At 39.3% G+C, this 12,658-nt stretch overlaps 1 protein-coding gene across 1 annotated transcript; it reads right to left on the bottom strand.

Moving 5' to 3' along the window:
• Positions 1–225: 225 nt before the first annotated feature.
• Smp_052330 (glycosyltransferase) lies at positions 226–5,186 on the bottom strand (the record flags this gene model as incomplete). The annotated part of the gene is made up of 5 exons (XM_018799333.1): positions 226–530; positions 2,392–2,659; positions 4,175–4,886; positions 4,939–5,150; positions 5,181–5,186. 5 exons carry the CDS (start codon positions 5,184–5,186, stop codon positions 226–228), a joined length of 1,503 nt encoding a protein of 500 aa, XP_018651132.1.
• Positions 5,187–12,658: the final 7,472 nt, after the last annotated feature.

Raw genomic sequence — 12,658 nt, 5'->3', positions numbered from 1 at the left:
TGAATCAATAACGATAAATACGAAATTCCAGCCATCATAAGATAATTAACTCACATAAATGTCTTTTGTATAAATCAAAAATACAATACAAGTAAAGAATATGCAGAATGAAATCGATAATAAATATTGTAAAACAGCATAGGCAATTTGATACATAAGAGAATCTTTCGAAGATTATCACAATAAGCTTTTTATTATCGGTTTTGCTTATCATGATGAAATGGACTACAAACTGAATACATTCATTTGATCGATCCAACCTCTGATGAAACAATCCTCAGAAAATTTTTCACGTACCCACTTAGTAGCATTTTTTCGTATGGCATCGATTTGTGATTCAGACATTTTCAGTAATACCAATTCGAAAATATTTGCGTATTCATCAACTGTAGACGCAAGAAATCCAACACCTGAATTTTCTAACTGATTGGAAGATGAACTAGTTTCTGAAGGTCCAATTATATCAGTAAGTGGACCACCGGATCTGTGAGCAATTGTAATAAGACCTGATGCCATGCCTTCCACAATACCTGTTGAAAATAATACAAAAAACAACAGACTATACTATGAGGAAATAATGCATGAAGCCTAACTGGTATCAAGGTGTGAAACTGATGTTGAGACACAAACAGAGATCACATAACATGTGGATGCTAAAATAGAGTAATTAACTACATGTGAGAAGACTTCATTTTAGCCGAACACAATACACATGGGTAATAGCATAACACGTTTCAAGACTTGATACAAAATTACTAGCGATAGTCAGCAATATATGTAGTGAACTGAAGTATGATCTCGAAGATTATCAAATGTACTTTTATAATTGTCACGACTGACTGACTGACTTAATCGAAACAGCAACAGAAAACTTAGTGGACTAGCAGTGACTTTTACTAGATCTAGCAAAGCGCAGATCGATCCACCATTACGGTAATGAACTCCATCATTAAAACTCAGTACATAATAATAATAAGGTACAAAAAACTACTTTATTTACTCTTCGAAGGACATGAGCATAGACACAATGATCTGACACAAATCATTTTATAACCGTAGAATTTTCTTTGTGGTAGGTACTCAAATAATAATCAACTTACAGAATGGCACACATGTGAGTCAGCCCAAGTTGTAAAACCACGTTGATATATAATGAAATCTTGGCACGGCTTTAGAAAGCTCAGCTGGCTTTTTGCCAAACTGATTCACTTGGTAAGTAGGTGAAATCTTCATCTGCCACCTAAAAATCTAGTCTACTGAGTGGCGGCTCATTCTGTCCTACTTTATGACTGTGAAACATAACAGTTAAGAGGGGAAGATATTCGGAGGCTAGTAGTATTTGAACATGTCTTCGAATAATTGTTTGCATATATCAGGACAACTGAGTGAGCACTGAAGTTAGCACAGAGTATTGGGTAAATCTAGAAAATTGGTTGGTCGGGTAATGAATCTTTATCAACTAAGGCGATAGGGACATGTATTGCGTACCTCCAGCCCCTGCCTACCTCCATGGATTATGATGGATGGTGTAGGGGTTGGGTTGCAAGAGCATTACGGGCGACCAAACGTAAACGTGGGATCAATCCATGAAGACGCGGACAACTGAACTAGACCACGTAAATAGATTGCACACTGCCTAGTAGGGGTCTACGTGATTACCGTAAATAATGGTTAGGCTCTAAGTGAAGTGACTCCGAAACAATTCTAATGGCACAGGAGTATTCCCTGTGTTCCCATAGATCCTAACGCCCGAAACCCTCTACACGTTATATTTTTTTACACCTATTCTTTTCTATTACTACTGGCACTGTGATTACTTTGAATACTCTGAGATCTCTAAGAATAATTTTACTTATCTGTGTTAATGCCGTATGCTAACTTGAACCGATACATGTACGTACCAAGTTCTATGCTGCATATGACTGACTGAACTCTAATGCCCAATTAAGTAACAATCACAAAACCATATCCGTGTATATACACTTAACGATTACTTAAAATCTAGATTTCAAACAATCGTTTCGTTCAACCCTGTAACTTGTCAGAATCGGAGTTGTGGCTTAGTGGTTGTAGCACTAGACCTCACATACAACTTAATGAAACAAAACTCAGTACATAAACCTCTATATTGTACATGAGTTACCCTAATTAACCAACAACACACTCACGACTCTTGATTGGATGGTAGCCAAGATTTTGAGGCTTCAAGGATAGTATGCTAACTTTTTTAATATACAGAACAGGCTATAATAGTTAATATTTTAAAATCAAACTGGGCCGTTCTATATTTTCGATAAATGTGTTTTGTGATGCCTTTTCTGACATGCAATTTTACTTAGCTCAGACTGGCATATTATACAATACTTCTAGTGTCAACTTTAAATTACTTACTTATTCCAAAATGTTCATCCACCATAGTGTGCAAATTAACCGAACAACGTCCAAAATAGCTTTTTAATTCCTGATAGGGTAAATTAATGTGAAACTCTACAGTATCTCCAAGTTTCAGTGCAGCGGCCTGGTCTTTAAGTTTTGAGACAAGGGCGAAATCCTTGTCATCCCGACAGCCACCTATTAAAAGAAGTTTGAACTCGTGTTTTTCATCGCTTTTTGCTGATTTGTGACGGCTAAGGAAGTGATGGAAAGCGTTCAGCTGAAGCTAAATATTAGAAATAAAAATTTTCGGGACATCTTAATTATATTATTCTATAGTGATTATAGGAAATTCTATAACTGTTTAATACAAACCCAACTAACTTAATACTAATTGGGCATTTCTATAAAATAAGGCCTAATCAATAATACATACTTTTATGTATTTATTGCAAGTGGCATCAGTATAACAAATTAGACTAAATTCGAAAGGAGCTTTATACAAGCGGATCAGTCTTTACTAGAGTATGAACCTAGCTCAGTTATTTATGTAAGAAGACTATACCAAAAATAGCTGTATCTCTTCCCTATGTACCAAAAGTAAATTAGCAGAATGAGATTATAGCCTATGACGATTTACTTACTATGAAATAAGGCCGAAATCGAGATGATAAGGATGTAAATCTACTTCACGTGTTCAGAATAGGTGTTTCTATATTATTTTTAAGGGAAGTTATCTGGTTGGCAAAATATGCGTTACAATTTATTTTGACCAACGCCAAAAATGTGAATAATGACTCAGAGTATAGACTAGTGACGGTCCTTTTACGGCCTTCTATTGTATTGTTTACAGACAAGATGCTTCCCCTAAATAACAGAAATTTATATTATAATATATTCTTATTCAAACTGAACCGCTCAAAACACAATAACCTTGTTTTTATTTCCTTTTTAGTGAATATATGATACTGTTGTCTCACGTGTGCGGTGGGTTTCATGGTATAATAATGCGCTAAGTATTTTTCTAAATTATGAGGAAAAATTACAATGATAATAAATGATCACTCGTAACTGAAATAGATCCATACGTTATTCGATTTTTAAGGACTCTGACGCTCAAGCACAACATTGATGTAATAACTCCATGAGTGGATCATATGTGTATGCAAGCCTGATTTAAGTGTTTGACTATCCATGATCTACTTGGTGAATACCCGAGGATTCTAATGCCAATAAAATCACAGGTTTGCACAAAGCGTTGAGCTTACACAAGGAACACATCAGCTGTATTTTACATTATAGTTGTTTTGAATTATTTAAATAAGTGGTTTTATAAGATCTAACTCCACATGGTACCTCGTCGAACGCGACCACAAGTGACCAGGAAGCGTTTGGTAGTTTGGTTTACTCACTTGACTTTTTGACCGATGAAATTTAATGAGCCTTAGGGACTTAGAAATCAGAAAATATAACTGTTCTAAATTTTGGTTGGAAATGAACACTTGGTATTTTGATAGGGTTTTACTTGGTCGGAAACTGAGGGACGTTTTGTTTAGTGCTACATTTGAAAACACTAGCGTTGAGTATTTGAGTAACGGAAATACCAAACATTACACAATATAACGGCAAATAAGACAGTGTTAAGTATATCAGCTTACATGAAACATTTCGGTTCAGCATTTACATTTAGAGTACTACATGAGTACATATCTAATAATTACTGTGATCAGAAAATACTTTACAAAGTGCCATAAATTGAACTGTCTAGAATTAATATATCTCAATAAAAAAACAAGCAAACCTCGTGATTCTTTTCCGGTCTAAACTGACCAACAGATAAAATCCACTTAAATCGTTGAACACTGATTAATTTTCCTTCCAAATCCTCGACAGGACATGGAGGATAAAGCACAACAGGTTTTCCACCCCACAACGACAGAATATGCTTTTGAGTCCAGGATGAATTCGTCATTGCAACATCGACATTTATGCTTGAACCAGAAAATCTGTACGCTTTGATAAAAAGATGGTAGTATAAGAATTTTATGCTGGTAAAGATCCTATTATTTCTAACCCATTCAGGATTGTTATAAGTTAAAACTACTTCATTTTTATTTTTTGAGAACAATGAGGACGATACACGTTGCAACATAACAGATGATATAGTTGGATAGTGTACGTAAGCCGCTGTCTGTGAATTACACAACCATTTGGTTAGAGGTATGGTAAAGGCGAATCCTGTAGTGTCAATATATACATCCGGTGGGCATCTAAAGATAGCTTCCAATCCAACTAGGACTGAACCAAAAGCCTGACCAGCTAGTGTGAATAAACGATATAGCTTTGGAGTTAGTAATATATCTGATTTCAGTGGTACAAAATGTATAGCAGAATAATCGGAAGGTTTGTTGAAACATATCCCAAATATTCTTCGGATGTTACTGAAGACTTTATCAGGATTTGAAAGACACTCTGCATCATTGGTATAAATAACAATTACTATGTTTTTATATCTACATTAACAAAATGTCATATTGTAATCAAAAAGAAAATAAAACAACCTACTTTTCCAACATACACTTAACTGCAGTCCATAGAACACGTTCACCCCCACCTCCACTATTACAGTAAGGATGAAAGAAACCAACAATCTTGTGATTGGCTGGAACACCATATTTCTCCATCAAATCACGGTGCACGGCATGTTTTCGATGACGAATAAACCATTTAATTGAGAAAATAATAGGATATACAAGTAACAGAAAAATCAAAAAGGTCTAAAAGGATTAACGAAATGATCAAATTACCATCATCTTTAAACAAGATAATTCTCTAACAATCAATTGCAGACGACAGAAGTCTTTGTATATGCTAAAAAATAAAGATAATCCAGCAAATTAAGAGCTGCAGTTTGTTTAAGCAATTAACTACTAGTTATTAAATGAAGAACCAGAATCTAGCTTCATTAATTTAGTTTAAGCAGTCGTAGTGTCATGGATTTCCATCCGAAAAAGTTGCGCACTGATTTGTCAGGTTGAAACTGTCAATGTGTACTTAAACAGAATAAGACTTTCCTGGGAATTATAGAAATACTTTTTCAAAAAGAATGAGAACTAAGTTTAGTTGAACACGATGGTTACCCTTAGTAATCGAATGGTAAAAATAATGTATTAGGACGCAAAACAAGCGCGTTGACAACAGCACACACTTACTGAGCACTAAAGTCTAAATAGTTATCCATTGCACAGCTGTGATAAAGCAAGATGTGGTAGCAGAGCGAATATAATCACTCTTAATGAGAATCAACCCACAAACCTTGACACCGAGTCACACATTAATTCTCATCCTCATCTAATAAGAAGCACGTTGTTTGTAATTCTCTTTTGATACGCGTCAAGAAGGAACTATCTCTTTAAAATGAAAAACTTCCTTTCGCATCTGACTAGCCACTTTGAGGACTGTAGGATTGTGATGTCAGCACAGTATGCTAGACCGATTAAATGGTCTGCATCTGCTTCATATGAACTTTTTACAAAATGCAAACTGCTCGACTGGGAATTAGATTTCATCAGACTGCCTGGCATTGGAACCTAACAAGACATACTGTTTCCAGAACTCACCTCTTAAAAAACTTCGGTAGAGACTTTTAAAAATTTATCCCTTAGTGATGAATTTTTGGCAAAAGTAATACACAAGCAATCAACAAAAGTATTGGAACCTGAAGTAATTCTCGACGAAACAGAGACGGTAGTCTGATGTTCTTCAAAGTGATCTGTCCCCATGGTGGAGACCTAAGTAGTGTTGTAAGTCCTTAAAAGTGCTGATCTATCAATATCCCGAGCGTTTAAACATGATGACTGCCTAATGGTTGCTTCTTGAGTTCATTATAGCAAATGGAAAGCTGGTTAAATTAATCCATCGCCCGGACCTATGTTCTCCCTATATCTTCCTACCAGATTGGGAAAACTCCGAGAACATAGCAAGCGAGTAGAAAAGCCAAGAACGAACAATACCCGTGGTATCCAGGCTTTCACATAGAGCCAGCAATTCTTAAAACCTGTTACCCTAGACTGGTGTCAGCACATTTAGTTGACTCATCCAAGAGACTAGACACTCACAGAAGCTTAGTAGAAAAGGATTAACATAGGCTGTAGGTCTTCCGTCCTTACTACACAAATCTGCTGTTGATCCAAGCGGAGCTGTGACGAGATAAGCCTGAGGTGACCTGACGAAGTAAAAGTAGTCATTTTGCGCTTTAGATGGCTACAGCCACAGACAACTAAAACGTATTTCATTTACTAGCTATTTTGCATAAAAAATTCTATGTTCAAAATAACTAGTAATTTGGAATTTATTTTAGACCTTGAAACGGCACAGTAGTATTGTCAGAGTTTGGACCTTTGCAATTTTACCACAAGAGAAAATTTTTCTCTGGTAGCGTGCCTAAAATAAACCAGGTGAGGAAGTGTCTGTTACTCTATATATAACATATCTCAAAGTATTAGGATAATTTCGTGGCCCAGATACCTGGTTCGACAAAATTTACGGTGCTGTTTGTACTGGTTAAACCAAAAATATGACGAAACTAGGTGCGAATATATTTCCTCTACAAGATCATCGCAAGTGTCTCTAACAAGCCTGAGAAACTTTGACCAAACAAAAGAAGGGAACCAAACCTTCCTCCTCCACGTTTAAATGACCCTGAAGGACGAGAAACTGCAACTCAACCTTTAACGTAACTTAGTATTGTTTGAACCTTCCCATTGATGTTTAGGACTGCAACTGGTCAGTCTCTAATTGGCATATGTGCATACTGTGCGTATTGCCTCGATATAGCCTTACTTCACAAGCATTGTAAGCAAAGATGGATGGTGGCTAGCAGTGTGTAGCTGTAAATAATTCCCCAAAATCAATAGCTCATTAAGTGTTCGACATTGGATGCTGACCACGTTGTTTAAGTGAACTTGTTTAGCTGAAGGCTTTCGGTCATGCATCCGCACCAGATCACGTTTCAACACAGCGTGGGACACAGCTCCTACGTTTCATTAGCCAGCGTATAGAAAAGGTCCTCGATATATTGGTAACGAATCAAATATATCTTTCCTGCCTCTTCTCGTCTGACTTCTGATTTCTATCTGACTGGGAACGATCGAACATAGAAGGTGCTACTGGTATCCAGTTGTAAAACTAGAATATCCGTTGCATCATCATTGGTGAGACCGACGTGATCTGGTACACCAAGTCAATATACTGTGAGTCTGTTCCATTTTGGAATATTATTATTCATTGTTATTCTTTATTTGAATTTTATATATTGTGATATACTTTTTTCGCGAATTTTTTTTCTCGGATATATTTTAATTAGACATTTTTCGTTATCTATATTAATATGACGGAACACTCACCCAAGGTTTTTAAGTTAAAGTCTATTCCCCCTATTTCGATTCAGTTAACGCCATTTTGGCCCGACAATATCGAGTCCTGGTTCTGCTATGCAGAAGCCGATTTTTGCATGCACGGAATCACGGACTCGCGCACACGTTTCCTCGCGGTAGTTAAGGCGTTACCGCGCGAGTTTAACAGGTACGTAACACCTAGTATGTTTACTAGTGATGTTTCCGAACCTTACGAATCGCTTAAGCTATCGATTTTAAAACGAGGAGACCTAACTGATCGACAACGGTTAGACCAACTCCTTAACAATATCGACTTGCAACATGGTTCTGCGACGGACATGTTGCTTAGAATGAGAGAAGTCATCGGCCAACGAACTTTCGATGATGGCCTATTTAGACAACTTTTCTTGTCTAAACTCCCTCAACAGGTGCAGGCAGTGCTTGTTTCATTTCAAAACAATGCCATTGATGAACTAGCTGCATCTGCCGATCGAATCTTGGAAATCACTAGATCTTCTAAGGCCGAGGTTTTTTCCATCAAAGAAAAACCCCAATCGACCTCGACTGACATGGCCGAACTATGTCACACGCTTACACGATATCTTAGAGTTCGCAATGACCGTAGTCGGTCAAAAACCCCGCGTAGAAGCGCCTCACGTAAGCGATCTGGCTCTCGACCACGAGAGACAGACAATCCCGACTGGTGCTGGTATCATAACCAGTACGGTAAGTTTTCCAGAAATTGCAGGAAACCTTGCAATTATCCGACTTCAAAATCGACTGACACGAATAAGATTTCGGGAAACTTCCCAGCCGGCACGCGTTAACGGCAACCGTAGCCGGCGAACACAGCCGTCTCTCATATGTCACGGATGTGACTACGAAAGTTCGCTACCTCGTCGACACTGGCGCAGAAGTTAGCGTTCTTCCAGCAAATCTCGACGACAGACTTCGCGAGTCTGTTTTAAGTTTACAGGCGGCAAACGGAAAGCCGATCGCTACTTACGGTAAAAGGTACGTCTATCTTAACGTGGGTTTACGCAAACCCATACACTGGATTTTCGTGGTTGCAGATGTCTCTATGCCAATCATTGGTATAGACCTGTTACAACACCACAATCTACTCATCGACACACGCGCACGAAGGTTAATAGACGGAAACACTAAGTTATCCGTTTGCGTAACTCCTTGTTCTGGTTGCAGGTTATCCCCAGTCACGATTAAGCACACCATAGACCCCTTGTACCAAGCAGTACTCGACAAATACCCCGGGATATGCCAATCGCAATCGAAATTACCTTGTGTAGCCAGCAATGTTACACATCACATCTCGACTACAGGACCACCTGTATTTTCGAAAGCCCGAAGACTCGCTCCCGAGAAGCTTAGGTTAGCTAAAAACGAATTCGACCACATGATGGACCTAGGGATAATTCGACCATCGAATAGTCCATGGGCATCCCCATTGCACATGGTCCCTAAAAAGAACAGCAATGATTGGCGGCCAACTGGTGATTATCGGCGTCTGAATGCTAAAACCATTCCCGATCGTTACCCGCTGCCTCATATTCACGATTTGACAGCTACCTTGAAAGGTACAACTGTCTTTTCGAAAATCGACTTGGTTAAAGCTTATAACCAAATCCCGATGGCACCTGACGACATTCCTAAAACCGCCATCATCACTCCCTTCGGTCTTTACGAATTTCTACGAATGCCTTTTGGTTTAAGAAATGCGGCTCAAACCTTCCAAAGGTTTATAGACGACGTCTTCCGAGGTCTCAACTTCGTACATGCGTATGTTGATGACTGTCTAATAGCAAGTCCGGACAGAGAATCACATCTCAAGCATCTGGACATTGTTTTCGATCGACTCCAAAGGCATGGCATTACTGTAAACATTCAGAAATGCCAAATCGGAACTGACTCCTTAGACTTCTTAGGACACACTATTGATGCCCAAGGCATCCGACCCCTTAGGAGCAAAGTGGCGGCCATTCTGGATTACCCAGAACCGACCACGATCAAGCAGTTACGAACTTTCAACGGACTCGTGAGTTTCTATAGACGGTTCATACCCAAATGCGCATCCTTAATGAAACCGTTAACCGATCAGCTTCGTGGAAATGCGAAATCAATTAGTTTAGACGACATAGCCCGTAAAGCATTCTCCACAGTTAAGGAACACATCGCTAAAGCAACCCTGCTTGCCCATCAGGACACTCAAGCGCCCATTAGTATCGCAGTAGACGCATCCGACTCAGCAATCGGAGCAGTCTTACAACAATGGGTTAACAACTCTTGGCAACCTGTAGGATTTTTCTCGAGACGGTTGTTAGACACGGAATCTAGGTACAGTACGTTCGGTAGGGAACTCCTAGCTATGTATTGTGCTGTACGGCATTTTCAACATTCCATCGAAGGAAGAGAATTCACGCTTTTTACCGATCACAAACCTCTTACCTTCTCTTTAAGTTCGTCCTCAGACAAGTACTCACCGCGAGAGTCTCGACAACTCGACTACATTTCGCAGTTTACTTCAGACATACAACATATTTCTGGAGCAAACAATGTAGTCGCAGACGCCTTGTCTCGAATTAGCTCCTTGAACAGTTTCCAAGGAATCGACCTTCTTAAACTCGCTCAGCTTCAAAAAGAAGACATTGATCTTCAGCATGAGTTATCCTCGACAACTCTTAAACTAAGTATTAAGCAGATGGGAACAGGTAAGGAAACCTTACTCTGTGACACATCTACAGGTAGGGATCGTCCAATTGTACCAAAACATTATCGCCGCAACGTCTTCAATACGTTGCACAATCTTTCTCATCCAGGTGCTCGTGCAACAATCGAACTTATAGCCGAACGCTTTTGTTGGCCTGGCATGAATAAAGACGTGAGGGAGTGGGCACGCTCCTGTGTAAGCTGTCAGAAATCTAAGGTGATCAGACATAACAAATGTCCCTTAGGCTCTTTCAAAACCCCTGACGCTCGTTTCGACCACGTCCATATAGATTTAGTAGGACCCTTACCCGACTCGAACGGATACTCTTATCTCTTATCATGCGTAGACCGTTTTACTCGATGGCCAGAAGCAGTACCGATTAAGGACATTACTGCTGAAACAGTGGCTCGCACTTTCGTCGAACGATGGGTAGCAAATTTCGGCTGCCCTTCCACAATCACTACAGACCGCGGACGCCAGTTCGAATCTGGACTTTTCCGTTGTCTGACCTCACTATTAGGAATCACGCGCTTCCGAACGACCGCCTACCACCCACAAGCAAACGGGTTGGTAGAACGTTTTCATCGACAACTAAAAGCTTCATTATCAGCTTCAAACGTTTCACAGTGGACAGACGCTCTTCCACTCGTCTTGCTAGGTATCCGCAATGCAGTGAAAGCTGACATTGGATACACGGCATCTCAACTCGTTTACGGAACGACACTCCGACTCCCAGGAGAATTCGTGGATCCTTCAGCTTCTTCATTGAACATGAATCTAAACTCTTACACGAGTAGGCTTACAAACGCTATGCGTTCAGTTAAACCTGCTCACACTCGACCTCAATCAACTGATGTTTTCGTTCAACCCGAATTACGACATAGTACACACGTCTTCGTTCGTCGAGACTCACATCGACGACCCCTCGAATCAGCATACGAAGGACCCTTCAAAGTTCTTCAACGCGAACCTAAGTACTATGTAGTCGATAAGAACGGTACGAAAGATAGCATCAGTATCGATCGACTCAAAGCTGCGTACCTAGAAGGAAACCCTATCTACGTCGATTTTCCTTCGGTACAAGCAAACGACACAGCTACTACACTCGTAGTACCCTACACGACAACCGATACACAACTTGATACTTCGTCAACGTCGATAGAAAAACCTAAAACAACGCGTTCTGGAAGACGAGTAAGATTTCCAGAACATCTTAACGAATATTGCACGTAGGACATAAGCTTTATCTTGAATTACCCTTTCATAGTTCATTATAAAATTTTTTTAATATGCTCATTTTTTTATTTATATAAAAAAAAACATTTTTATTTTTTTTTGAGCGTATATATATATTTTTATACATAAAAAAAACCCAAAAGAAAACCTTTTTTTCCCGATCGCTTTTACGCTGTTTGTAAGTGTATCAGTTTATTTTTTTTCCGCTCATCTTGTGTCCTTACGCAAGTACGAGTGTATTTTCGACATGCACTCACACGTTCTATTTTTCCTCTTTTCCAGGACGGCTGGAAAAGAACGACGAAGTTTCGCAAGGAACCGAAATTTTCATTGTACTATATTTCTTTATTGCTACGTTGTACATTTTGGTCCCATAGTTTAAGGAAAGACGACCAGACGCTGCTAAACGAAGCAAGCTATCAGAAGAGTGTTTACCAACGACAAACTCGTTGGGTTTAAACTTCTGGCTGGTCACGTCTTAGGGGCATCACTACCTCACTAGGGGGGGAGTGATCTGTAGCTGTAAATAATTCCCCAAAATCAATAGCTCTCTAAGTGTTCGACATTGGATGCTGACCACGTTGTTTAAGTGGACTTGTTTAGCTGAAGGCTTTCGGTCATGCATCCGCACCAGATCACGTTTCAACACAGCGTGGGACACAGCTCCTACGTTTCATTAGCCAGCGTATAGAAAAGGTCCTCGATATATTGGTAACGAATCAAATATATCTTTCCTGCCTCTTCTCGTCTGACTTCTGATTTCTATCTGACTGGGAACGATCGAACATAGAAGGTGCTACTGGTATCCAGTTGTAAAACTAGAATATCCGTTGCATCATCATTATAAACCCCCTATTGCAATGGATTAAGTCTTTCCTCACAAACAGATACCAAATAACCAAGCTTAACTCTACAATATCCACACCTC

Source organism: Schistosoma mansoni, chromosome 3 (genome assembly GCF_000237925.1).
Source record: "Schistosoma mansoni strain Puerto Rico chromosome 3, complete genome".
NCBI classification, from domain to species: Eukaryota; Metazoa; Platyhelminthes; class Trematoda; order Strigeidida; family Schistosomatidae; genus Schistosoma; species Schistosoma mansoni.
The sequence above is the reverse complement of the archived record's forward strand: the minus strand, read 5'-3'. Positions and strand labels throughout refer to the sequence as shown.